Raw genomic sequence first — 27,199 nt, forward strand, 5'->3', positions numbered from 1 at the left:
CCACAAGAATCATCGAGTCCAACCCTTAGCCCTGTACGGGACCACCCCCAAGAGTCACACCATGTGCCTGAGAGTATCATCCAAACACTTCTTGAACTCTGTCAGGCTTGGTTATGTGACCACTTCCCTAGGGAGCCTATTCCAGCACCCAAACACCCTCTGGGTGAAGAACCTTTTTCTAAAATCCAAAGTAAACCTCCACTGACACAACTCCAGGCCATTCCCTCGGGTCCTGTCACTAGTCACCAAAAAGAAGAGATCAGAGGCTGCCCCTCCTCTTCCCCTCATGAGAAAGTTCTAGACTGCAATGAGGTCTCCCCTCAGTCTCCTCTTCTCCAGGCTGAACAGACCAAGTGACCTCAGCCGCTCCTCATACAGTTTCCCCTCAAGGCCCTTCACCATTTTTGTTGCCCTTCTTTGGACACTCTCTAAAAGCTTAATATCTTTCTTTTATTTTGGTGCTCAAAACTGCACACAGTATTCAAGGTGAAGCCACACCAGTGCAGAGCAGAGCGAGACAATCCCCTCCCTCGACCGGCTGGTGATGCTGTGCTTGATTCCCTTCAGGACATGGTTGGCCTTCCTGAATACCAGGGCACTCATATTCAACTTGCCATTGACCAAGATCCCCAGGTCTCTTTCCATGGTACTGCTTTCCAGCATCTCATTCCCCAGTCTGTACATACATCCAGGGTTGCCCCATCCGAGGTGCAGCATACAGCACCCCTTTGTTGACTTCATATGGTTGGCGATTGCCCAGTCTTCTAATTTGTCAAGGTCTCTCTGCAGGTCCTCCCTGCCTTCGAGGGAGCCAACACATCCTCCCACTTTTGTGCCACCTGCAAAGTTGCTTAGTATCCCTTCCAGTCCTGTATCCAAGTCATTTAGGAAGATGTTGAAGAGAATGGGGCCCAAGATGGAGCTCTGCAGAACCCCACTAGTGACAGGTCCCCAGTCTGATGTCACCCCACTCACTTTTACCCTCTGCTTGACCCATGAGCCAGTTGCTCACCCAGCCCATGATGTGTTTATCCAGCTGTGTGCTGGACAGAGGGATACTGTCAGAGACAGGATCAAAAGCTTTACTAAAATCCAAAAAGATTGCATCAACTGGCTTCCCTGGGTCAACTAGGTGTGTTACCTTGTCATAAAAGGAAATCGGGTTTGATAAGCAGGACTTTCCTCTCACGAAGGCCTGCTGTCTGTGACTGATAACTGCATTGTCTTTCAGGTGTTTTTCAATACCTCCCAGAATAATCTACTCTGTAACTTTAATAGGCACTGAAGTCAGACTGACAGGCCTGTAGTTTCCAGGGTCCTCCTTCTTGCACTTCTCGAAAATCAGGACAACATTTGCCATCTTCCAGTCAGCTGGGACCCCTCTGGATTCCCAACATTGCTCCAAAATCATCAGGAGTGATTTTGTGATGAAGTCAGCCAGCTCTTTGAGGATTCTTGGATGAATCCCATCAGGCCCCAGGATCTAACTAGAGCAGAAGATACCACACAATTTCAGGGTCGACTGGGAGTTGATCATTCTGGCAGTCATGATCCTCCAGCTCAGGGCACTGAGACCCCCTTGGTCCACCATCCATGTTGAAGAGAGAGGCAAAGAAAGCATTAAACACCTCTCCCTTGCCTCTGACCCTGTTTGTGAGGTGACCATTCTCATCCTCTAATGGGTTGATGATATTTCTATACTGCCTATTGCCATTTAAAGTATTTGAAAAAACTCTTTGTTGTCCCCTCATTTCTGGCCAGCTGCAACTCCAGTTGAGGTCTGGTTGCATGAATTTTCTCCCTACAGTGGCAAGCAGCATCTCTGTATTCTTCCCACATCACTTGACCTTGCTTCTACTAGACATACACCTTCCTTTCTTGCCTTATTTCCAATAAAAGATTCCTGTTCAGCCAAGCTGACCTTCTGCCTCACCTGTTTGCCTTTCAACATTTGGGAATTGCCTGTTCCTGTGCCCTTAGGAGGTGATGTTTGAACAGTGACCAGCACTGATGGACTCCAGCACCTGCAAAAACATTTTCCCAGGGGATCTTAATAATTCCCCGAGAAGCCTGAAGTCTGCTCTCCTCATGCTCAAAGTTGAGGCTTTGCCGGCAACAGAGATTTTAAACTTGATCACTTCATGGTCACTGCAGCCAAGATGGGCACGAATCTCCACTGTGCTCATGAAATCCACTCCGTTGACAAGCAGCAGATCAAGGAGAGCATTACATAGCTCTTGCCTTGATTTTACTCACAGGTGATTTTGCACCCTTTTACTTAAACCAGTGCCCAAACCTATATTTGTTGTATTTTTTCTAAGACATTTTATTTTTTTGCAATTCAGTACATAAACACTTCTTTTGTTTCAGTGGAAATATGCCTAATGCATATTTTCATACAAATGCCTCTGTGCAAGAGAACCACAGCACTTACTCTCCTTTTTGAGCCTCTAGATTCTGCATAACTGAGCTAGGAGAAGAATGTGGTATAGGGAATAACACTGGCATATCACCACATTTGCTGGCCTCTACAAACCAGAGAAGTGGCTTGCTTAATCCAGAAATAATATTGTATGCAATCATCCAATAATACACTCATTAAATACTTTGTTATACACAAAACTGGAATGAAATATCCAGATTAGTTACACAAAAAGATCCCTTCAGATATATTCGCAGGTGATTAGTTTAATTATGTGGAATCTCATAAATCAATTACATTATTCCAAATCTGATGAGTTGTGTCACAGTAATAGCTAAGATATAGCTAAGAATAAAAAAAATGGGGATGTAACAGTCTACCTAGTTATCACTGTGTATGTTGTCACAGCTTCTCAGTGAACTGTGACTGAGATGTATTAGCAGGTCAAAAGGGCAAAGCTCTTCAATTTTTTAGAATTCTGGAAAATGGATGACATTCAAGAAAAGCTTACTCCTAGCAGGGGAGCAAACAAAGTGATATTTTTTTATATATATTCTTAAAGAGGGAAAATGAAAACAAACAAATGCAGGCACTGCTATCAAAAGGCTCTACTTCATGCTAGGCTTCTTCTATATGTTTATTGTGTACAATTTACTGCTTAAACCCCCTATAAAGCTCACACAATGATTTGGATATAACCAGAGAGAAAAGTGCTATGAATCTTGCTTCCTGGAGTGGCAGAGGTTGGGCCAGAGGTGAGATTTCAATGAATTACTCTCATAAGCACCTATCAATTATTGATAACAGTATAGTTAGATGCATTATTTTATCTCAAATTAGGGCCATGCAATTGGGTATTCACAGGAGCTCTCTCCAGCAGCTTTATGCATGTGTTGGCAGCTGAATGAGGTTGGACCTGACTACATCTTCTTTAAAGAAACAGATAATTAAGTATCTCCCAATCATCTGGCCTCTTCATTTTTCTTTTTATTTTTTTTTCTCCTTTTCAAAATGCTTTAAAGTCTGAGTAATAGGAATAAAATGTGATGACCTGCTAAACTTCCTAACCTTATTACACTCAAAGACATTTTTAACATTTAAATTTCCACAATAATTTTGCTAATGCTTAATATTTTTCCATTTAGGAAAGCACACTCTGCTTGCCTTCTGTGGCACCCTTCGGTTTAGCGATGTAATCAATGGAGGAAACACTGCAATAATTAGTAAGATTACTAAGTTTGTTGCAAAGGGGTTAAGGGGAAAAGCTCACTACCTATTTCTACTTCATCAACTCTTTTCTCAGATTACATCACAGTTTTCGCTAGTGCATGATTTTGAAGCACACATAAAAAGGATGAAGTATCCTTTGATAACCAGTGCCTTCAGCTGAATTTCAGAGGATATCAATTCAGTCCTAGACTCCCTGAAAAATCATTTCCATCTTTATATACCTGTTTCACTACCCTTGAAGACTTCATCTAAGGTCTTACATATTCATGGACTGTGAGAGAGAAATTATAAACACACATGAAGCTAATGATGTAAATATAATTGAAATTTACATTCTCTTCCTTAATTTTGCAATGATTGCTAGGGTGTTTAAGCACACATTATTACATGAAAGACAAAGGCAAGCCTCTAAAGGCAACATTAAAACTAGAGGTGGAGTAGGACGTAATGAATCTGTAAGCATATTTTCTTTCAATTTCCTACTGCTTTGGAGTTGAAGCTAGATCTCTATAAATCACCTACTTTCAATGTGGCAATGTAAGGAAGGCCAGTACAGGCGGTCGTACACAGAGCTGTTACAGGATTTCTATACCTCCTAGCACCTGTTGGTCCTTCTTTTTAACTGTGAAGAACTCACCATACATAGAATGGCTTGCAGACTCCAAGTTGATGGGAGACCATCATGCTTCTTCAGTAACATTTCAGTTAGGGTATTTTACTTCAGTCAGGAATCCAATAGACAGAATCTGACAGGATAATCCTGCTGTCTTTATGTTGTTTGCTTTCCTATAAAAGTCAAAAGTTCTAAGAGAAAAGTTTTTCGCACATCTCATCAGGCTTGGGATGCTGGAAACAAAGGTTGAAAATGTATCCTTGGAACGCCCTACCTATATTACCTTTTCCTGTAACATAAACAAAGGACTTAATGACTGCTTAATGACTGCACCTAATGACTGCTACCTTGAGGACTTATGTAGTTTAGAGATATTTTAAAAAATGCCATTTTTTCCGGAACACCTTATGAGCATGTCTTGTTCAAGAAAAAATATCTAGATTTATTCCATAAAGTAGCATCCAAATTAGGTATTTACTATGATGATTGTTGTAAGTGATCTATTTAGAAAGGGAAAAATGTGGTCAATTATTTCTAAATTGCTGACCTATAGGCTTATAGAGCCATTATTGATCAATTTCTGAGTAAGAGCACAAGCTAATCTTTGTCATATGATTTACTTTAAATGATAAGAAAATTTTGTTAATATCCAAGAATTATTAAAAAAAGGACTTAACAATATTAAAAATGTATTTTAAGAATCCCTTCATGACTGAGTCTATAATATTAACCTACTGCTGTTAAATCAGTCAGTATTGCATCCCCTTCTGTAAATGACTGAATATTTGTCCTTTACAGTATGTATATTTAGCACACTAGAAAAAAATATTCTTTCACTTCTTCCATAATGGTAATAAAAAGAAACTGATTATTTTTCACTTGTTCATAAAAAATGTCCGCACAGCAACCTGAATTTGATTAGACTGGTATATCAAATATATATACGGAACTGTGCACACAAAGTAGGGTTACTGGAATGTATGTACAAATTAGATGAAAGAAATATTTAATAACTCAGTGAACCTTTGCTAATGTAACATATTTTCTGCACTCAGTTATTTGAAATTGAAGTAACATGCCGGTTTATTAGTGTTTAAATCAGCCCTCCTTAATCAACACAGTGATCATAACTGCTATAATGAAACATCTCAGACCTTGAAAGTTTGGACAGACTGATGAAATACTAAGGTATATTTGTGAAAACAGTTTTTATTCTTTAGTGTAAGACTAATTTCAAGTCTGTTGTAAACAAAAAAAAAAAAACCAAACAAAACCTCTTCCCTCTTCCCTAGAACAAGACTTCATTGAACTACAGAAAAAAAAAATCTTAGTCTTATTAAAAGTGATGGAATTGGAACACTTAAAGACACTTTAAATGATCTTAGACTGCATACTTTCCACCTTGGGCTTAGGCCAGGAAGTTAGTTTTAAGAAGTGTTTAATACTGCACAAATCCTAAGCAAAGGAAATTGGCTTCAATGTTTTAAAATGTAAGGTCAGTGGATATTGCACTGATTCAGTGTGATAGACACAAGACCCGATCGTTCAGATTTGAACCACTCATTTCACAGTCATTGTTATTTCTCTACTGCCTTTATTTGAGTCTAGAGTCAGCAGAAAACCCACTCTGTGTGGACTCCACCTCAAGAGTAACTGCATTTAGTTTTGTTTAAAATAGAGAATTAATCATTGCCAGTATATTTCTTTTTCTCTGACAGTGCTTCAAGTTTGCAGTGAAATTAGAAAATGATTGTTAATTTACACATACAAGATAATTCTATGTGACTTAAGAAAGATTAAATGGAACAATCAGGAGTGACAGTGGAAGAAATTAAATCAGGATATGAATGAGCGCTGTTTTATACTGTAGGTGTTCCCGCAAAATCTAATGCTAATACTTAAACTCATCAGTTAATCACTTCCCATATTCTTTTTCAAATATTAACCTTTTAAAAAGTTGAATTAGCTTAAGAATAACTTGATATATTATTAGGATTCATTTAAAAAGTCCATGCAGAAAAAGAATGGTTCTCTTTTTAAACATTTTTTAATTATTATGAGTCTTATACGAAGAGGAAAATATATTTTAACAAGCATCCACACAAGTGGTCTGATTACGTTATTCTAATCTGCAAACCTAATTATCACCTTCTTATGGAGTACAAGGAACAGCTTTAGAAGAAAATTAATGTATCCTATCAGTGGGACAGTTTGTCACTTTATTAAATAATCATCTTCTTCGCAAATAAAATTGTTAGAAGCTTCATTGTATTAAGGAAAAAATAAAACCCCTCACACCATTACATATTAAAATTAACTTCCAACCGTTTCTTTAATGGTCTATTAAGCCTTCACTGTGGTGGATTATGAAGTACAAATGAGGATATCAACTGTTTCTAAAATTGTAAGAAACAAATATATTCTCTGTGCATTTTTTATTATAGTGAGCTATAATTTAGCAAACATTTAAACTATTTTCACTAGTTTCCAATGTACAAAGTGTATATTAAGTCCAAAGTAGATAATGTAATTTTTTCCCCTCCTTTTGATCTAAATCATAAGCAGTGGGAGAAAACTAACATCTCTCTATGTCTAGCTCTTCTTCTGTAAAACTGACAATTAATATTCGACATTTCAATCTGGAAGACAAAACCAATCCAAACATAATATGAAGTGCTTCCAAATATGCCCCTGGAATAAATCTTTAGACCAATCTATGCCATGAAAAGTAGAAATCTTGACAGAAATATTTAATACATCACTATTTAAAACATCATTCCACCTAAGACTAAAATTTGACCTCCATGTCATCAATCATTGTAATTTAGTTTTTGTAATTCAGCTTGTGAATACACATAGGAATCCAACTTGTGAACAAATACAGGGCCATATTGTCTGCCCTGTAATGAAGAAATCCAATTGGGCTCACCACTAACTAGAGATTTTCTTTCACTGGTCATGGCAGTAAAACAATATGGTGCAAGTTTTAACTTTTGTTTTTTTCTCCCTTAGAGGATAATATGACTTCCATGTAGAGGTAACCTGGATTATTTTCAGCTATCTTTGATTAGGCTATATTATGCAGTGAAATCAAAAAAACTACACATAACGAAGCCAATTTTAATGGAATTTTCATCTAGAAAGAGCTGTTAGGTAACAGATGGAATATCAGTTTAAAGCTACATATAAAAGCATACTTAGCTATGCCTTATTAACTATCTCTCGTGAGTCAACATATATCACCTGGGATTTAGGTGACACAGTTTGTGTATACCGTATTTCCACTAAAGCTTAAACTTAATATCCAACATCTCAGGTAAGAGCTCTTACCTTTGCAATTCTAGACACAGTTTTTGTTGTTACCTGCTGGAGTTGTCACCCTGGCAGGAGGACAGCATAATCATCATCCAAGTCTCTTGGATGAACCTATACTGTATCCATCAGTTCCAAGATGTTGAGGTGCTCTGCTTCATATAAATAAACATTCAACATTTAACAAACAAAGAAACAAAACCCCAAGTCTTCTCTCACAAGGCAACTTGTATTTTACTTAATCAGCAAAGAGGAAGAAGGTGACTCTTAATCAGGGGCCTGCAGCTGGGATTCTCGCATTTCAAGCAAACACTGCAGCTCTCAGTATAGCAGCAACAGTGGGAGAAGCAAAGTTCCCTTTCTGACACTGAGGTAGGTTCCGATCTTTTTATCTGAATTAGCCTTCTCTTTAAATAGGAAAAATGTTCTCACATCAGGGAAACTACTTCCTGCCCAACACTGTCTCTGAGGAAGCTTTACTAGCTACATATTTTTAACTCCTTCCAAAAAGCTGGATACTTTGCCCTTACATGCAATCTAGAATTTCATAAGGTAAAGAACTATAAAGATACTGATTTTCCTTAAGTATTATCTGATACAGTTAAAAGTTCACCTCCTGTGGCTTGTGGGTAAGATATATCCAGACATAAAACTGTTCAGTATTCTGTGATATTATATATGCGGCATTACCAGTAGTCTGTAAAATAAGACAGTCTGAAATATTGGACAGTTACTTAATTTTAATGTACAAGACAGTAACTGAGTTAATGAAACAATGACAAAAGTCGTTGTTTTTATGATATAATCTACCTCTCTACACTTTTAAACTTACAAATGTGAAGATCAAAAGCATGTCTTATGACAAAAGGTGAAAAATATAAAAGCTCTGATAGATCAGGATTTCAGTGATACACTGTCTCACACTGTCAGACAACAGATTTGTGCTTATTCCCAAATCTAAATTCTTGGAGAATAGAGTAGGAAAATATTCACAGTTAGGAATTACAGAACGCTTTCAAAAAAGTATAAAAGTAATTAACTCTAGGAAAAGAAGATAGCAGTTATTTAGTCTGCAGTGGCATTGATACTTCATGCTTCTGAATAGGCTTTAGTGAGGAAGGATCACTTCTCTAAATCTTAACATCACTTTTCCATTTTTTCAGCAGGCACTGGGCTTTCATTTCTATATGCTTTTAAAAGAGATTGCATCTCTAGAAGCTCTCACAGACTTCTCACTGTGCACCAAAATCTTGGCAAAGAAACTGAATATAACCTTTTCCAAGCTACAGGTTTCAGTGCGCTACTAGTTCAGAGCACTAAATGGCCATACTTATGGTTTTATTACTTTGTCAAAGTAATTGACAAATTTAGTACATTGTCAAAGAGTATTCTGGTAGAATTGTACACCACATGCAGCTTTATATCACTTTATTTCACAAAGAAATGAGTTATGAAAATGATAGACATTATACAGTAAAGACTTCAGAAAAAAAGTTAATAAATAGACCAAACAAAGCAACACTTAAAATTTCAAGTGAGAGACATGGCTGAAAAGCAGTTTCCTCTTGCCCTGTCAGCTTCTCCCTTTCCCTTTTTATTAAAACACTAAACCATGAGCATTAAGCAGCTCTTAATTTAGCTTTATAATAAAAATTGAAATCCTTCTTAACCAAAAGTACAGTTTTGTTGAAATCTGTATCCTTGATTATTTTATAAGGTGAAGGAACAAAGTAAAGTCAAGAAAGGCAATGAAAAAAGGAGTCAAATCAGAAAGAGAAACGACAAGTCTTAAGATGCCAGAGGAAGGAAAAGATGAGCATGTCTTATAGCAATAAAAAATTTATAAGTTAAAATTTAATCTCAAATATTTCCTTCACTTAAGACAGCTAAAATACATTTGGTAAGGAATAAGAAGTTGGTATAATGTCAGATACCAGGGACCGCTAGCTTGTGATCCAGTATATTCAACCACTGCACACATTTTATCCAATGCTTCAGTCGTACTTCCACTTTGTAATGGAGCATGCTTCCAGGATGGCAGAGCTGGTGCCAACTAAGATGGCTCTGGACGTACAAGTAAGACAGCCACAGTGGTATTGCCTGGTCCTTCAGTGATTAAATCTACTCTAAACGTGAGAAGAACAAGTGGTCTTGTGCTTCATGCAGACATTGCAGTGCCATCCAGTTTAGAAGTAGTTCACTACGCAGGTTAGCTGTGACTGCCCATGAAACATTTTGAGAAACTGTCAGTCAGTGATGGTCTAGAGTAGCCTTGAAAGGCATCTTCTTTCTGTACCTTTAAGCAGATTTCTCTTTGGCAGTGTTTGCTGTGTCTAATATGTCTCTCCAACAGGGACTGCACCACGCCTATACTCCCTTATTCTACAGTTTTAGTGTCTTTGGGCAATGTAGCTTGTTAAGGAAACTACCCAGTCTGACCATTCACAAGACTCTCTGTCAGTCACACTCCCAATGCCAGAGACTTTAACTGCTGGGATCAAAGCCCCTTCAGAGTGGGCGGCTCCAGTGAGACGACGGTGCCCCACTTGAATCTCTACACACTCCACTAACATGCAGTCAGACCGAGTTTTCTTACCAGTTTGGCTCTAGAATTCCCATAGCAGAGTCTCAGATGTCTAGTTTCATAAAGCAATTTATTCATGATGCAGTAACAGAGAAACAGCTCGAGCTGGGTCCTTCTGAGGAGGGACCCCCAACGAAGGGACCCTTGGGCTTTCATACCCTCAGTTCAAGTGAGTGCAAGTCTCGCTCTTCCTCCTAAGTCTTTGGTTTCTGCTATGTCTCCGAGTGTCCATTCACCTGGCTGGTACAACTGGTCTTCACGCCTTTTGTCTCAGGCTCCCACCCTCAGTCTGTATCCGAATTTGCATCTCAGATCGCCCTTGCAACCTGAGCTGCCTGCACTGGATGTATTCCTCAACAAGGTGATGGCAAAGGAGTTTTTATAGACAGAAGGAAGACTACTGTGTGCACTTATGAAATATGCCAGACTGCAAATACTTTAGATTAGTGTCTGTGTTTTCCTGTTCTAGATTTAAGAAAAGCAGTTAGGAATCTCTCATTTGTATGCAGATACTAATATACTACACATAAACCATCACCTTTGCAGCAGGTGTGTCCAGGTTCCATGATACTTATTTTGCTTGTGTGACTAAAGTAGTGGATAAATATTGTTAGTAATTTAAACAACATAATTAAAAACCTAGTATTTCATGAGATTTCCAATAATACAAAACTGCTTTTTCACATGGCAACCTGGTGACAGAGTCAAATTCCCACCCGCTTAGTTATTTTCTGTGTTTCTGCTGTTATTGCAAACTATGGCATTTGTATTTGCATTGTGGACCAGCTGCTATTTTGTTGTCAGTGATTAATATACTTTCCAAGTAAAAGAGTGTGTCAGAAGGAGAACCTGAACCCCAAGCTCCCTCTTCCCAGCTGAGTGCCCTCACTATTACACCAGTGTAAAAATAGTCCCAAGGTTTCAGTGTCTTGGCTGCTGTGCAGCTTTCCTACTTCAACATTTTTTTTGATAAGCCCTACTTAGGTCAATTCACTCAGGTTTAATTTTTAAAAGCCCCCGAAAATTTGTCAATTACATTTATGTTCCCAAATAATTTTCACTGAAGATTTACACTGCAATACTCTATGAAATCAAAGCAGCTGAGCATATTGAAGATTTCATTTGGTGTAAGTAGTCAGCTGCCTCATACCAGCAAGAACATATTTCTTTGATTAACACACTTCTTTCTTTCTTTGAACATCAACAAAATCTTGATAAAAACGCTAGATTGACAGCTTAACACAGCCTTCAAGGCTTTACTATCAAAATCCAAATTACTGAAGAAGCTTCTGCTATTCCTGCTGCTACTATAGTTATTAATATATCATCATAACTAAAAAAAAAAAATCCAAGAAGTATTTTAGCTCATAAAAAAAATAAATCAATGCTGCCCTTGTTTTTTATATATTGTGAGCACAAAAACACTAACCACAGAGAAAGTTCTTCAGTTGGCCATTATACTCCCAAATCACAAGTTACTGTTCCAAAGAGCATTCGATGCCTTTAGACATCTTCATAATTGGCTCAGAAATAGCTTGCTGCAAGAAAGGTTAACAGACCTTGCTGTTCCTCATATGGACAAATCTTTATTAAAAACAGCATAACCAAAAGGTTCTCAAGAATCAGGAAACCATATTACTTGCAGCTGTTCCCTAAGTCTAATTTGAACAAAAAAATAGCAAATGTAACAGACAGCTTCTTCCTCTGACTATTAAATCAAAATCTTGTGTAGCTTTTACCATATCTACCGATGTCATGTGGATTCAAACGATATTCTGAGTTCTAGTACATCAGGAATAAAATTAATGTAAATTCAATATGATGTTAAAATACCATATTAATCTATTAACTTAAGGAACTATGTTAAGTTTTGCTATATCTAAGTTGACTTACATGGATTGAAATTGGATAGAATTTGAAAACTTTCCAAGCTTACTAAATTCCAAGTAATTACTAGGTAACGGTTTTTATGTCCAATGATTTTCTCTTTTTCTATTGTGATCCATTTTATGCCATGACATGTGAACACAGCAGAAACACCAAGCTCATTCTCTCAACCCCTGACCAATAAATGAACTTGGAATTCTGTAACTACTGTTGATTAAAACTTTGAGAAAAAATACCAAAATGACATTGTTCGCCACATGTTTCTTTTGCTGTCTTGTATTCTGTCTTGACAGTTTGCCCAGAGAGTACTCCTGGACATCTTGAGCTGGGAGGAGTCAGGGGTATACTGGTTCTTTAGTCAGCAATCTGCCACATAACGTTTTGATGTGAACCATTTACCCAAACCAGAGGTGAACATTAGAGAGCACTCAAGACAGGTAACATACATACAATGTCTATTTCCTGAAGTGCAGAGTAGAGGCCTAAATAAACAAAAACAATTTTTGTTTGAGCAAATTGGCAAAATTTCTTTAAATTCCCATAATTTCTCTGTCTGACAAAGGGAAAAATATCCTAGGATGCTAGTGCCCTGAGCACTGGTGAGACAGCAAATGAACATCTGTAATCTTCTACTTTAGAAGTGGATGTAGATCAATAGGCACTAATCATTCAGCAACACAACTGTAAGAGAAGCTAGAAGGTATTCTTTCACTGCCATGACAGCACACAGAAATATGCTAAAATGAGAATATCCTAAGCCTGTCTTAGGGAGGGAAAGAACATAAGAAATTACAAAGGAGTAAATGACCAACATAGTATTCCGAAAACACATCAGAGCTCCCATTTCGCAGACAATGAAGCGTCATGAGGGGAAGACAGACCAGGTGATATTTTTTGTTTTGTAATTTTTTTCTGATAATCTATTAAAAATATGTTTCACAAACACAGACACACAAAGATACTGAAAAAAAATAATATTTTGGATATCATTACATAATGAAAAATAAAAAAATGTAAAATGAAAACACAAATATAAAAGAATAGAAAATATAATTTGGTAATATCAATGCTAAAGAGATATTTCAGTACTAAGATAAATACTTCTCAATTTTGATTATATACTTACGTTCATATTAGGTAAAATTAAAAGAAGCAGTACTTACTATTTTACAAGTAAAAATGAAATGCAAAATTATTCTGAAGGAAATGTTAGCAATAATGAAGTTATAACAACAGATACCATCATACAGCTGCATCTATCATTTGATATTCATACAAATCCATCATATGAATTGCTCTATATTATTAAAAACAAGTACTTTCAAAATATTGTCTTTGGCAAAATATATCCTATGTTAATCAAATGAAGATATACATCAGAAGTAAATAAGAACTTTACCTGAGGAATACCCACTGGATCAATCTTATTTTGTAAGATATGCAAATTATACTTTGCTGCATACTATAAGTTTGGAAATACTTCTAGCTTTGCACATTCCTTATAAAGGGTTATGTAATCTACTGTAATGAAAATAAGGGACTGAAAATGAGATCAGAAAGCAGTCAAATTACTTACATGAAAAAAACACACAGGCATGAACCAGGCAAACTACATTGAAATAGAATGAAGAGGCAAATGGAAAATGTTATCTGAAGTGATGGAGATGGTGACACAGGCTCTTTATTTGATACATTAAGTACTTAAAATCACTACAGTTACATAACTAGCAAAGATAAAAACTATAGGTTATTTAATCAGGGGCTGACATGCTGGTTGAAAGCATTACTTTTCTGACAATCTATTAAAAATTAATTTTGAACAGTAGTACTAAGGGTTAGGAGGACTGACTAAATTCTTTAAAAATTTCTTTCCAATTACCTAAGACTGCCTAATATGATACAAACCAATTTGCAATTTTAGAGTGCAGAATTGGAAGCCTGGAGCACATTAGTTGCAAGATTCAGAATCTGAAGCAAATCTAAGACCTAATTTCTAGTGAGTTAAAGGACAAGGCAAGTAAAAGCACATACTGCATATTATGTCAGTCTGTGCTGTACTAAAGGAGTATTTGGACTCCTCATTATCTATAGGTACTGTAGTAGGGGCTTAATTACTGGAATCAAAGGATTAAAAAAAAAGCCCCATAAAGCATCCACAGTTCAGAGTAAAGGTTTTCATGTTGTTAAATTTTAATTTCTTTGTACTAAAGAGTAATTTGTTTATGTTTATTAAATAGGAAGTGTAAAATTTATCCCTTAACAATTCATTTCATGGCTTTTAATGGCTTAGATATTGTCAATAACATTATATGTAAGTGCGTTGTGGCCACTTAACAACCGTGACTGGGTTTTTAAAGAAGGTTTTGTTGGTTTTGCAATATATATTAGAAAGGGTTGCTGCCTAACCATTTACAAAGCCTAGCATCTGTTGCAAACATGAAATACAGCAACATCAAATTTATGTAAAGATTTGCCATTTACATCTGTGATTTGAAGATTAATTTATCCAAAAAAAAGTTTGAAGCTTCAAATTTACATGTTAGTACTAATTAGTTCTGACTATAATCCCTCTCCAAAAAAGCAATATTTGATTAAAAACAATTTTATCACAATGTACTTTATTCAGTGTGTTCATAAAAAAACAAGGAAAACAATCTTATTCATTTGTATAGAAATACTTGACCATACTTTTATCAACAAGCAACAAATAGCAAGCTGTATTTTAGCAGTTTTGTTACAGTGTTTCCCAAATCTGCTATAGACTCTCTTCACTTCTGAATTTACCACAGATTAAATAAGTCAGCAACCTTTTTCTATCATTGTGTTATTAATTGTTATTTCAAATGGTGTGACTATACAGTGGAAGAAACCAAGATTTAATTCCTATAGAGTTACATATTATAATAAAGGGCAGTAGTTTTAATTAATTAAAGAATCTGTAAAACATCCACTAGGCACCTCAATCCATAGAAAAGGTTCAGTGACCTGTTCTGAGTAATGAAACATCATCTGCAATAAATTCCTTTGCCAGCCTGACACCAGCTGAAGAAAATTAGATTCTATTGACCTGGGCCTATAGCATATGGATAGATCTTTTGTGAATCAACAGTTTGTTACTTGTGCAGTGCATGCTGGGCCAATCCCTCCATATGACTGTGCACCACAACAGTCCTGTCTCCTAGAAATTAAATGATTTTCATCCTTTAACATTAACCCTGATACATTTGACTTGACAATTTGTAAAGCAACTATTTCTTTAAAAACTGGGAATCACTTATAAAACATGTAACTTCCCTTAAGGAAAAAAATCCCAACATTCTTATATCTTGCTAATAGTAGTAGAACATATTTCAGTTTCTTGTTTGTTCTTAAAAGTGCAGTATGGCAGGTGTTACACAACAACCCCCACAAACAGAAATGCCCAATGAACAGTACAAATGCCCTTACCACTCTAATGTACAAAACCTGAACCCTGATTAGTCCTAAAGTAGTGAATTTGACAGCTGAGGACACTGGGAACACAAACATAAATTCACCGCTCTGCGTATGGCCGGACACAGCACATTGCTTTCAGAGATGTACTTTGAAGTCACAGGGGATGCTCAGGACTTAGGGATTCCTGGTTAACATATATTTTATACAGCACACTGCCTCTAGTCCCCAGGAGTCTGAACCTAAGGTTTCCCAACCACACCAGTGTCTCAGACAGCTGCTACAGAATAATGTTTAAGAGACCAAGAAGTCTCTCAAGCAGAGGGCCTTGGCCCATTAACACTTTCTAGAGAAATTATAAAAATATGAACTCTTGGGTAAGAGAGAGGTGCAGATACCACAGATGCAAAGTGCTGTGATTTTGCTCTGTAGACAACAGACATAGGTAGGTTGAATCAGCTTTACACTCCAACTATCTCCCCTTGTCCCAACTCAAGCACACATTATGTTCTTCAGGCATTATTTCTAAAGGTAGGCTGCTACACATTTGAACTGACAAAAGAACATGCTGGTTGTGCTTTTTTATTTCTGTCTCTCTATAAATATTATAACCAAGAGCTAGGCAGAGGATGTTAATTTACCTACAAGCCATCTCTTGCTCATGGGAAAATATTTCACACGCTATCATAAACACTTTCACCTTACTTCGCTGCTTCTGATGACTGTAGTTGCAGTAGTGCTGCCTGAGTCCAGAGATACTGTTCCCTGGAGTCTTATCCTTTAAAGAAAAGGAACCTTTGGGTTCAGTGGGACAGGTAATAGATGTCTGCAGTTTGGTCTCTCTGTGGAGCCAGTATCTTCTTTTTAAGCTTTTTCATATCAGTCACAACCAGGAAGGGAGGAGAAGTTGAAGGAAAGAGACTGAAATATCTGCAATTCGAGTTAGGAATGTTGTGTTGATGCTTAGTATATTCACCGCAAATACGTGGTTGTGTCTCCAACCAAGAGACTCCATCACTTAAACTGAAAAGCTGGAAGAATAATGAAAATATCGAAATAGTTTTGTTCTATTCAAAACAAAACATTTTGACTGTTCCATTCAAAGCCAAAATAAACCAGCTTTAAAACAAAGACTAAGTACATCTGAGAATGGAGCATTTCATTCACCTCATGACAAATGAAATTGCTTGTAACTGATCTTTTTTTCTCTTAGTCACAAAACTGGAACTTGCTTTCAACTCCAGTATTCAAGTGGAATAACTGTGTTCTGGTTTCTTTGCTGCCAGACAGGACTAGACATCTTTTATGATACAGCTTTTGAATACAGTAACAGTGGATTCATGACAGGATTTTTTCCTTTTTTCTTTTTTTGAGGTTAGTCAAGATATGATGCTATGATAACTCCACTGGATAGTGCAGTACACAAGTTAGGACACATGGAATAACTTGCTAAAGGTTCATTTCCCTGCCATTTCTCCAAACTTTTCTTACTGTGGCCTCTCCTTATTCTCCTGGAGAATACTTACATGAAGTAAGTCAGTACTTTCTATTACTTAAAAACTTCCTTAGAGATGAAATGTATAGATAGTGGCACAAAAAAACCCCCAAACATAATTAAGCAAGTTGAGAGGGAACCTCAAAAGTCCTTGGTCAGGAATATGATGCAAATCAAGTTATTAGGAACTTTTTATGCTGGATTTGTTTATGAAAGGTGGGAGTAGATTGATGTTTGAAAACCTCAAAGACAATGTATTTAGGACTGTAAATGCAATTTATAAATCCTACTTTAGTTTACTGAAACGTAGAAATATCTTTTTATGCTACAGGATGCTAGAGAGTCAAAGTAGTATACCTAATTGAACAGAATATTATTTTAGAATAGTTAATATCAACTTGAATTATTTTTTTGTTGAAGTATTCTTTGTTTCCCTGTGTATATTCCAGTCACATAATTCATACATCTGTTATTCCCAGCATCGAGCCTACGATGTTTACACAGGTCCCTGTAGGGCATTTTGGCCTAACTGAATCATTATTTCAACTGTATGTCCTAGTTTAATGACACTGTTACTTGAAATACTGCTTCTGCAAGTTTTGTTCCCTCTGGCATAAACTCAGCCTTTCCACACTTAAATCTGAAAATCTGACCCTACTCTGAAGCAGGAGATGCTGGGAAGGAAAGTCTGCGTCCTCAAGCACTGGGTTGTCAGCACTTCAGACCTGTAGAGTGGGTAATGTGACAGCTCAGATTTTGCAGTTTTAGAACACATTTAAATCTCAATGCAATGTCATCCTGATTTCTGATAACGTGTGCTAATGATCCAAAGATATAATTACTTAAAATGGTCTATTAGGATTCATTCTTTTGACTGAGGTAGGGATGCTACTATTGTGTTCTCACTTCCACTCTTTGCTATTTGACTACCACTAGAAAAAAAATTATTCTCTTGCAGATCCATTTTTAGGAACAAGTAAAAAATATTTTAAAATCACTGGCAGATATTTATGTTGAGCCTTATTTGGAAAACAATATGGAGCCATTTCATAGCGCAGCTTACAAGTATAAAATTGCCAAGATATTAAGGCATGTATTAAGTATCTTTTCATTGAAAAATTAAGCTTCTGAACACAGAAGATCCTTTTGTCGAAGGACTTGATTTCAATTTATTAACAAGCTCAAATAAACAGGTGCTTCATTGCAAAGGAGACAACTGACAATGTGGATTTTTAGTTCTTCAGCATTCACACAAACTTAGATTTTCCAAAGACTTAAATGTTTATCTCTAGCCAATTTACAAATCTACACCCTAACTTATTTTTTTTTTATTTTTAATAAGCTAGTAATACTAAGTCTTTGTGTCCAGAATGTATGAACACTGCAGAGTTTCAAAATGTGTCACAGTTCCCAAGAATTAGTCACTTAGTTCCAAACAATGCCATAAAATTGGCTAGCAGTCATTAAAAAAGCCTTGCAATATTCTCTCACCTTCATTTGGAGAACATAAATACAGGAAGATTCTGCTTCCACTCAAGTACAATGGGTCAGGACTTTCCCTATTAGTATGCTCTATTTACAGATGATCAGAGTGGTAGGGAATGCCCTCAGGAATTTGAGGATCATTACCAAGGATTTAATGCAAAAGATTCTCCAACCCCAAATAGCCTAACTTACTTCACTGAAGTAAGTACAACACCTGTGGATTTCAAAAGATCTCTACACACTGTATAAACTTAAAAGTTCCTCTTCAAGGAAATTTTGCATGTTCATTTTTCAGAGTAGACCATCAGTGCAAAGGCCTGCTCTGAGAAACTGAATGATAGCTGTGAAAGCTAAAAAAGTTGGAAAATCAGGCAAGAGGAAACTAAAATAAAACCAAAAAAGTATTATTTTTCTTAAATCACAAGAGATATGTACATATGACAGTGTAGGATTTTTAAATGAGTAATGTAGGATTTTCAAAGGAGCAGGTGCTGTTAACTATGGAGCCCACTATTAATCAGACTTGAGTTGGACTTGCTGATGCTAAATCATTTAGATTGCATAGAAAATTCCACATTCTGGTGAATTAAATCTGGCTTAGCAGACATCTAAAAAAGGGTTTTATTTTCACACACTGCAGGAAAATGCTGCTGCAACATATTATGGAGTGTTGCCACATGCAAGTAACTGTTAATGGAACAAAGTATTTGTGAACCATCATCATCTGGAAAATTCTATTCAACAAAAATAGAAATCCACATTTTTTTCTCACTACACACAAAAAAATCAGTTTCTATTACAATACTTTGCTCAAGACTTTATATTCTTTTTAGAAAGGCATAGTCTTTCTAAATAGTCTTTGAATACCTAGAGAATCACTGCTTTTTTCAAGTTCTTTCAATATCACAGTACCAAAGTACGTAGGGACTGGAACTATATATTTTTGTAATTAATTTCCTTAAGATAATGTTAGAAACATCAGGTTCCTTAAAATATAGATGAATTTCAAGGTGAGTCTGCTAGCAGATGTTATTAATGGCATATGATTTATTGTGACATGAAATCTGATCTGAAACTCATGTTATTAGCTGAGCTTTTTATAAATTATAATTGCCAACTGCTGAAAATATGCAGAAAGACCACTGATAAACTAGCTTCATCTTCAAGGCCTAGAATATCTGCATTTGCTCAAAGTCCAGTATCTCTAGTCCTGCTGACAGGGGATAATACATTGGGATGCACAGATCAGGCTTGAGTTCAGACCTTCTCATGATTCTTTGAGAATGAGAAGCATCAGAGCTAGGAAAAGGAGATAGTAGAAAACAAATATGTAATGTGGGACTTGAAAAAAACCCACAGACTTGGGTCCATAGTATGACACTGCATAGATACTAAACAGATTAAGCATTCAAGAAAAAAGACCTCAACTCTGACTGTTAGATGTAAAATATATACTTTTAATGTGAAAACAGTATAAGTAAGATAATTTTCAAACATTCAAACGTCATTCTGTACAGCTCTAAGATGAGAACACAAATGGCATATTTTGGCATGCTGAGGTCTATGAAGATTTGCATCTACCCAAGATTTTCCAGGTCACCCACTAAACTAAAAAAAAAACCTAAAAAAGTCTATGGTTAGGCTCACAGTGACAAAACATTTGTGTTAATAATTTTTTCTAGACATCCCCTATATATTCCAAATAACATTGTATCTTACTTTCCTCTTTGCATGTGTCTTTAAATGTTAATTAAAGTTTCTGAAATGTTGCTTTTACCCATCACAGCTTACATGCTAAATTACCTAAATAAGAAGAGACAAACATAAACATTGCATTATGAAGGTTATCTACTGAACAAACCAGATATTGAAAGAGGGTAAATTTACACTAAATGTAATACATTTTTAATCTCCATAAAAGCTCTGCGATAAAACTGAAAATTCAAGAAGCAAGACAAGAAACAGATGCAAAGTCTCATTCCTGACTTTTTTTTATGTATACAAAGTTGTTTAAAGATAAAAGCATTTATGTGTAAAATAGCATTCACTTGCCCTTACTTAGAGTATATATGGAAGAGACCACTGTCAAGGCACCAGTGTGTGTGTGAATGAAACATAAGGATCACCATCTGCAACTGTCTAGGAAGTGTTCCTCAGTGCCTAAAGGCAAAGTGAAAATTCAGGGAACCTCACAACCACAGTGCATCATCATGTCCATGCTAGTCTTACAAGTCAAACATCGCACCCGTGAGAACAGCTTATTTACAATGCTTTTGATTTCAGTTGAAATACCAGATATGAAACAGTTACATTACAAGCGGTCTGGAAGAATATACTTAATATAAAATGAACCAATTTCCTCTCTTCTATAAGAATCAATATTTTAAAGGAAGTGTAAAACTTTACTCCTCAGAAAACATACCTTAATAACATGGAAAACCATTTTTATATGCATGTATTTTTAGATTCTTACCTACTGTTGAACTTCTCTGGATGTTTTTCTCTCATGATGTGGAATCTGTGGGCAATTGAAGCATCCTAACAGGAAAAAAAAACCACCATAAATCTGTTGTGACAGGAAAATTGCAAAACAGAAGACCAAAACTGTAAACAAGGTGTTTTGTGAACTGTCATTTTCAACAAGAGCAATACTCTTATCAGTTAGAAAGCTTACAGGTACACTAGTTCCAGAATGGGATATATCTGAACTTAATAATATATTATTCCTGTTGCAGTCTCCATTATTCCTTTTTACAAATCAGACGTGATAGTTATATTTACTGAAAGTGTCTTCAAATTTCATACAGCAAATATCATCCAGATGTGAAGGTTTCCAATAAGACCATTGGTACAGTTCTGCCTAGTAGAAATACTACATAAAGTATTTGAAATCTTTTTCTTTAAAAAAGGGGAGTGATAAGAGTCAGCAAAGTTACTTGATATGCATACAAGTTGATATTTGCATAAGGCCATTCAATAACTTTCTCTAAAATTTGGTGGAAAATTGGAATAAATGTCAGGAGATTCCCCATTTGCTACATGTCAGGGTGTGAAATCATGTAGGGGTAAAAATAGTTTAATATAAAAAACAGATTTCTTATTTGAAATAAATGTTATCATAACTCTTTAAAATTAAGTAAATTATGCTATTAACATAATAAATAACCTGTATGTGAAATGAAATAGCTGTATGAAATACTTATATGTCTGTAACATTTAAATGAGAATTAAATCATTGTGCTGGTGGGAGTTGTTGAATATAGAATATTTGGAAGTGATTTCAAAGCATTTTTGTATCTCCTTTGCAAGTATGAAGTTAATGTTTTCCTCAGTCCAGATTATGTAATATTTATTACTCATACTAATCATTAAAACTTTACAAACTGGAAATTGATTTTTCATCTTTAATGTATGTATTAAATGAGGTGAGAGTATGAAATCTACCAACTCATGAGTCTTGCAAAGGATAGTAAACACAGAGAAATTCATTTAGATCATGTCTTCATATTATATCTTAAAATTCTGGATATATAAGAATATAAGAAGAGTTAGTGCAGTTAGTAGGAAATTAAAATGAATTTCAGTTTCTATGTAAATAGCATTTGAGAAAAACTACAAACAAAACTGTTACTATAACCAACTAACACCTACATGAACCTCCCCACCTCCCCTTTTACAAACTTCAACAATTATGGAAATACAAAACCTAAGAATTAGAGAGAAATATTAAATTAAGTATGAGTATATCTGGCAACATTTAAAACTATTTTAAAACAATGAGAATGAGAATTTGGAGGAAAAAATAAAAATTAAATACTTAAATCATATATTAATAATTATTCCAAACATGATAAAAGTTTTGCTTAAAATAATTTTAATTTTATTTAAATAATAAATGTTAATCTAAATCACAAATAAGTGTGATTAGCTCCTTTAAAATATTCAATTTTATTCATGATCTCGTTATGTAGTTTCTAAAGATGTCCATAGCTTGTTGCTTTATGCACATCACAAAATTATTTATGTATTTGTCTATTATTTTTAAGAATTGAATTGTCATTCAACATTTTACTCTTCTACAAGGAAATCACAGCAAAATTCCCCAGTGACTGGACTGGTGTTTGTCATAAAATGCCTTATTATTCTGTCCTGTCATCCAAACTGTCATCTGGAATTTTCAGTGCTGTATTCTCAAACTGCACTCATCATTATTTTAAATTTATTTTTTTGTGCAATTTTATAAGGCAAATATCCACAAGTATCCAGGTGATCCCACAGTTCTTGGAGATGGATGAAATAAAGCTGACAGTAAACCCTGAGACATCACACTTCTAAACAAAGCCTGCCAGTTGAACTAAAATAATAACTCTGTTAACTTTAGAAAGACCCATCATTCATACTTTATCCCACATTAGATGTGCCAGCATTAGAAAAGTATATTTGTTAGCCAGTTTTATATGAAAAAGAAATAAAAGGACTACTGTTGTATTTAACTGTTCATTTTCTACACACTGAAGCAAAAGGCAGATCCAAGACAAAATGAATAAAGAAGTAGTAGCGTTTTTGACAGAAACTAGGAAACACTAATCAAGGACTAACTGTCTAATGAATGAAATGAAAAGGCTAATGTGCTTACTCATGCATAACAAATGCAAGGCACAAACAAGCTAGGGATCAATGCCCACTGCAGACGGCAAACAGGCAGTTGTTTCCATGGAAGGTTGATTGGATCAAAATTTTCCCCTCCCTGAACATTTTCTGACTCCAAAATGAATCAACTAACTTAATGATCTGACAGGCAAAAAAAGTAATACACAGCTAATTCTGACAGGCACAACACAAGACAGGCACATATCAGACCAATTTCACAAAAAAAATTGCTGAAGAGCTACTTTTATTAATGGAAACTGTAAACCAGAATAGTAACTACACACAGATAAGCTCAAAAGCAGAGATGCTAAGGCTTTCTTCAGTTTATACTGCCCAATTGTTCTTTCAAACCTTAAATCAAATCCAACGTAGAGAGTCGTTAGATTTCCTAGCCTAGGGACCTCTTCCTAACCATAACTACCTGCTCTAGGAAAATCTGAAACCAGCCCATGCTGGTTGTGCATTAGCAAAACAACCCTTTGCTTTAGGGGAAAAAAAGATAAGAGGAAAAAAAAAAAAGAAAACCAAGAAACTGAGTTTTCTGTTTTTCAAATGTCTGTATTCTTTTATATGTTATGACAGTAGTATATAGACTGGCATAAATGAATGAAAAATAATGGGAAGAACTGAAAGTAAGAGGAACTTGAGAATGAGTAGGAATACAAGTACTGTCTCCCAAGAGCTGCTGGAACTACCAGATGCCACCCCCAAATCCTGAGGAACAACCATTAGAAATTTGCTGGATTAGGAGAGAAGAGGGTCTTTCATTGTGAGTTGTTCTGGCTACATTAGAAACAGGATTAATTTTAGCATACTTCATTCAGCCATTTCCAATAGTGGCTTCAAGCCCAACCCGTTTAGAGCACACGACTGTTGATGGACCAATGGCGAATTCATTTCTTTTTTTCTGTCACAAACTATATTAAAATCACCTAATTAACTATACTGAGAAATGGAGTAATATTCATACGCATGGTGAATCAAATATTTGCATATTGTCACCTTAATATGCTGACCTTTCCTAGTACCTATTGTGGATGGCCAGTAAAATATGAGAAATTATTTTTGCATTTTCTTATAAAACCAATGCAAAAGAGAAAATGCAGCATTCAGTAAAGCAAACTCACACAGTTCATCATATTACCTAGAAAAGTAACAAGTGAACAGGATTTTTTTAGAAAAGTCACATGACAGATATTGGTACATAACTAATATCACCTGTGAGCATTATTTATATTTTTTAAAATAAACTGATATGTATCAGGGCCTGAAATACAACTTTCCAGCATTACCATATCTGAATCTAAACATTTTCCATTTTTTAAAGAAACACACCTTAAGTGCATGCAAACATGCTGAAAATTTGCAAAAACTTTATTATTAATAATAATAATCTGAGGAGACACAATGTTGTTGTCAAGCCTGTTGCAAGATGAAAGGAGAAGGAAGATCTTATGGTACCACTCTAATATGAAACTATTAGCTTTCACTTCATCCATACTTCAGTCACAGACCTCATTTTATATCTAAAGTATTTTAATATTTTTCCAAAGCATCCAGACCAAAGCATCCAAGAACTGAGATTTTTTCCATGAATACTTTTGCATCAAAATCAATGTAGACACAGAGTAATGCTGAATACAGAGCATTTATGGCAGAACCAAGGAACTAATTTGACTGTTTTGTGTTTCTGAGACTATTATGTGAATATTTGAGTTGTACACTACTATTCTAAAATACTGCATTTCAGATATACAGTATTTTCAGTCATTAACATGTTAAATGACAATAGCCTAGATGATAATTTCTGTTAACTTTAACTTCATAGTACCAATCTAATCTGAAAAAAACTATCACACCGTGTGCTCTTTTGTATGCCTCCCTCATTTATATGGTTCCCACTCACTACTGTAGCATTTTAAAAGTAGAGATGAAAGAATGGGTGCTTGAAGAATAGAAAATGCAGTTTATCTGAGTTTAAATTCTACAAAATTGTACACATACTCTTAAAAAATGTATCCCTACATCGGACAAATATTCAACCTGGATGAACATGCACACAAAAACATATATGCACCCTTACATTTGAACTTGTTCAGTGCCTGAAGTAGATGGACTATCCTTATATCTCACTCAGGTTTGTTTTAAATCCTGACAGTGAAGATAAGATAGAGAACAGACAGAGCATATCTGAATCTACTCCTAGGAAATGGAAAAAATATTTTAATTGAACTAGGACATTTCTCAAAGTGACCTGCCAAGAAGAAAAGAAGCTTAAGTTGCTACACCTCTTTAATACCTTATGATTGACTTACACACATATATATTCATCTTTTTAATGGGTATTAGCATTACCGGAAAGCAATCTGAAGCAGTCTTTTCAGAGGAGTAACCTTATACATTGCGAATAACCTTATAGAAAGATTAATGCATTTAATATATGTCTATCTATAAGCTTGCTGTGATTAAAATTTCCATTAAATAATAATTTTTATGCTGGTGAACAAACAAATGACCAGTGTGCATCTTCTTTGGATATAAATGGTCTGATTATTTTTTTTTTATGAAGATGCTTCTTTAATTAAGGCTTAATGGATCCACAAGGCTGGGAAGCTTAAGGGATAACTCAGCAACCTGCAATCTTTGGATCAGAATGCAAATCTAACCTGAACAACCAGTTAACTCACATCAGTTATTAATGTGAAATAGTACAGATGTATAAAAAAAATCACTGAAAATAGATTAAGAAAGTTCACTGTAGTGGCTTAAAAGTTATTTTCTAGATAAACAAACATCCTTATGATTATGCATTCTACTTTCTGAAAATATACAAAAAACCCACAAAAAACATGGGTACATCCTTTGTTTTAGTATTCCCCGCCATAATAACAATCTCAGATAAACAAATCATATTGAACCACTGATTAACCAAGTATAAAAAAAGGTAGCAAAGAAGCTTCAGACCCTGACTTGTTTGAATCCAGCTCTCACTTCACATTTGACTCCCAGGTTTTTTATTAAATTACATGAATTAACCTGAGAGAGGAGGAGATTTAAAAAAAATTAATTCATTGATACATTACTTTTGGTGAAACGCTAGTTACTATAGTTGTCTTAGTTTCTACTGATATTCTGAGCCAGTATATCTGAGAAAGGTGATAGTTTGAGAACATCAGAGCAAGAAGATTTCAAGTGCTTTTTCAAACAGCTTTACTAAAAGATAATGATCATTCACTATCCTACAAAAAAATCTGAGAACAAAAATTTGAAAAATTTGTGTTCCTGTCTTTCCAAGAAAAACACAGAAACTGTCAACAGAAACTGTCAAGGTAATGCTATTCATTTTGTCAGTGATATTCTTTACAGTCAGCCCTCTGATGGTCATGTTCAAATATATTTCAGAGGTACATGTATTACTAAGTCAAGTGAGAATTTATATTTTAAATACTCATTTAAATAGGTAATATCTCAAAACCCAGGATGAAACATCAGTAACCACAGTATTTATGAATGATAGACAAAAGACCAGAGGATGGTATATCTGGAAATGGTAACATAAAATTGGAACAAACCTTCAAATGCAAGCATATTTCGTCTCCCTTTTCATTTGAAGTCAGATCTCTGTTGAGTTTCTGACCCTTAATGCACAATTTGATTTGGAATTGTTTCACACAGACAAAAAGTGGAATCCATTTTGCAGGAAAAGATATTTCTGTTGAAAAAACCACCAAGCTGTTCTGCCTGTGTAGAACTCTGTAACATGTGGACATATACACAAATTGACTTACCGGTATTTACTATCATAATGTATTAGTTCATACAGGGTGACCACATGTCCCACTGTGTAAAGACCAGTACAGAGACCAGTCCTATAAGACAAGCCTTTGTACCAGTATCTCAAGGACTTTATTTGAGAAGCAGATTTGGGGTTTAGAAATTGACATTACATTTCTATGTATCTATATTTTTAAGTTATTAATCAAATGCAATGACCATCAAAGAAGACTGGGAGGTAAGACAGTAAGGCTATTATCAGACCAGATGTGTCATGTGCCCCATGACTCAATGCAGTACACAGGACATGTACCC

At 35.4% G+C, this 27,199-nt stretch overlaps 1 protein-coding gene across 1 annotated transcript in view; it reads right to left on the minus strand.

Moving 5' to 3' along the window:
• LOC108504855 (diacylglycerol kinase beta) overlaps nt 1–27,199 on the minus strand; it is a gene marked incomplete at its 5' end in the record, with an annotated part of 206,512 nt that overhangs the window by 117,239 nt on the left and 62,074 nt on the right. Inside the window, one exon of the mRNA XM_017830341.1 lies at nt 20,934–20,998. Within this exon, the coding sequence (XP_017685830.1) occupies nt 20,934–20,998 (65 nt within the window). The remainder of the gene's footprint in view (nt 1–20,933; nt 20,999–27,199) is intronic.

This window comes from Lepidothrix coronata, unplaced genomic scaffold, assembly GCF_001604755.1.
Source record: "Lepidothrix coronata isolate B3197 unplaced genomic scaffold, Lepidothrix_coronata-1.0 Scaffold177, whole genome shotgun sequence".
Taxonomy (NCBI): domain Eukaryota; kingdom Metazoa; phylum Chordata; class Aves; order Passeriformes; family Pipridae; genus Lepidothrix; species Lepidothrix coronata.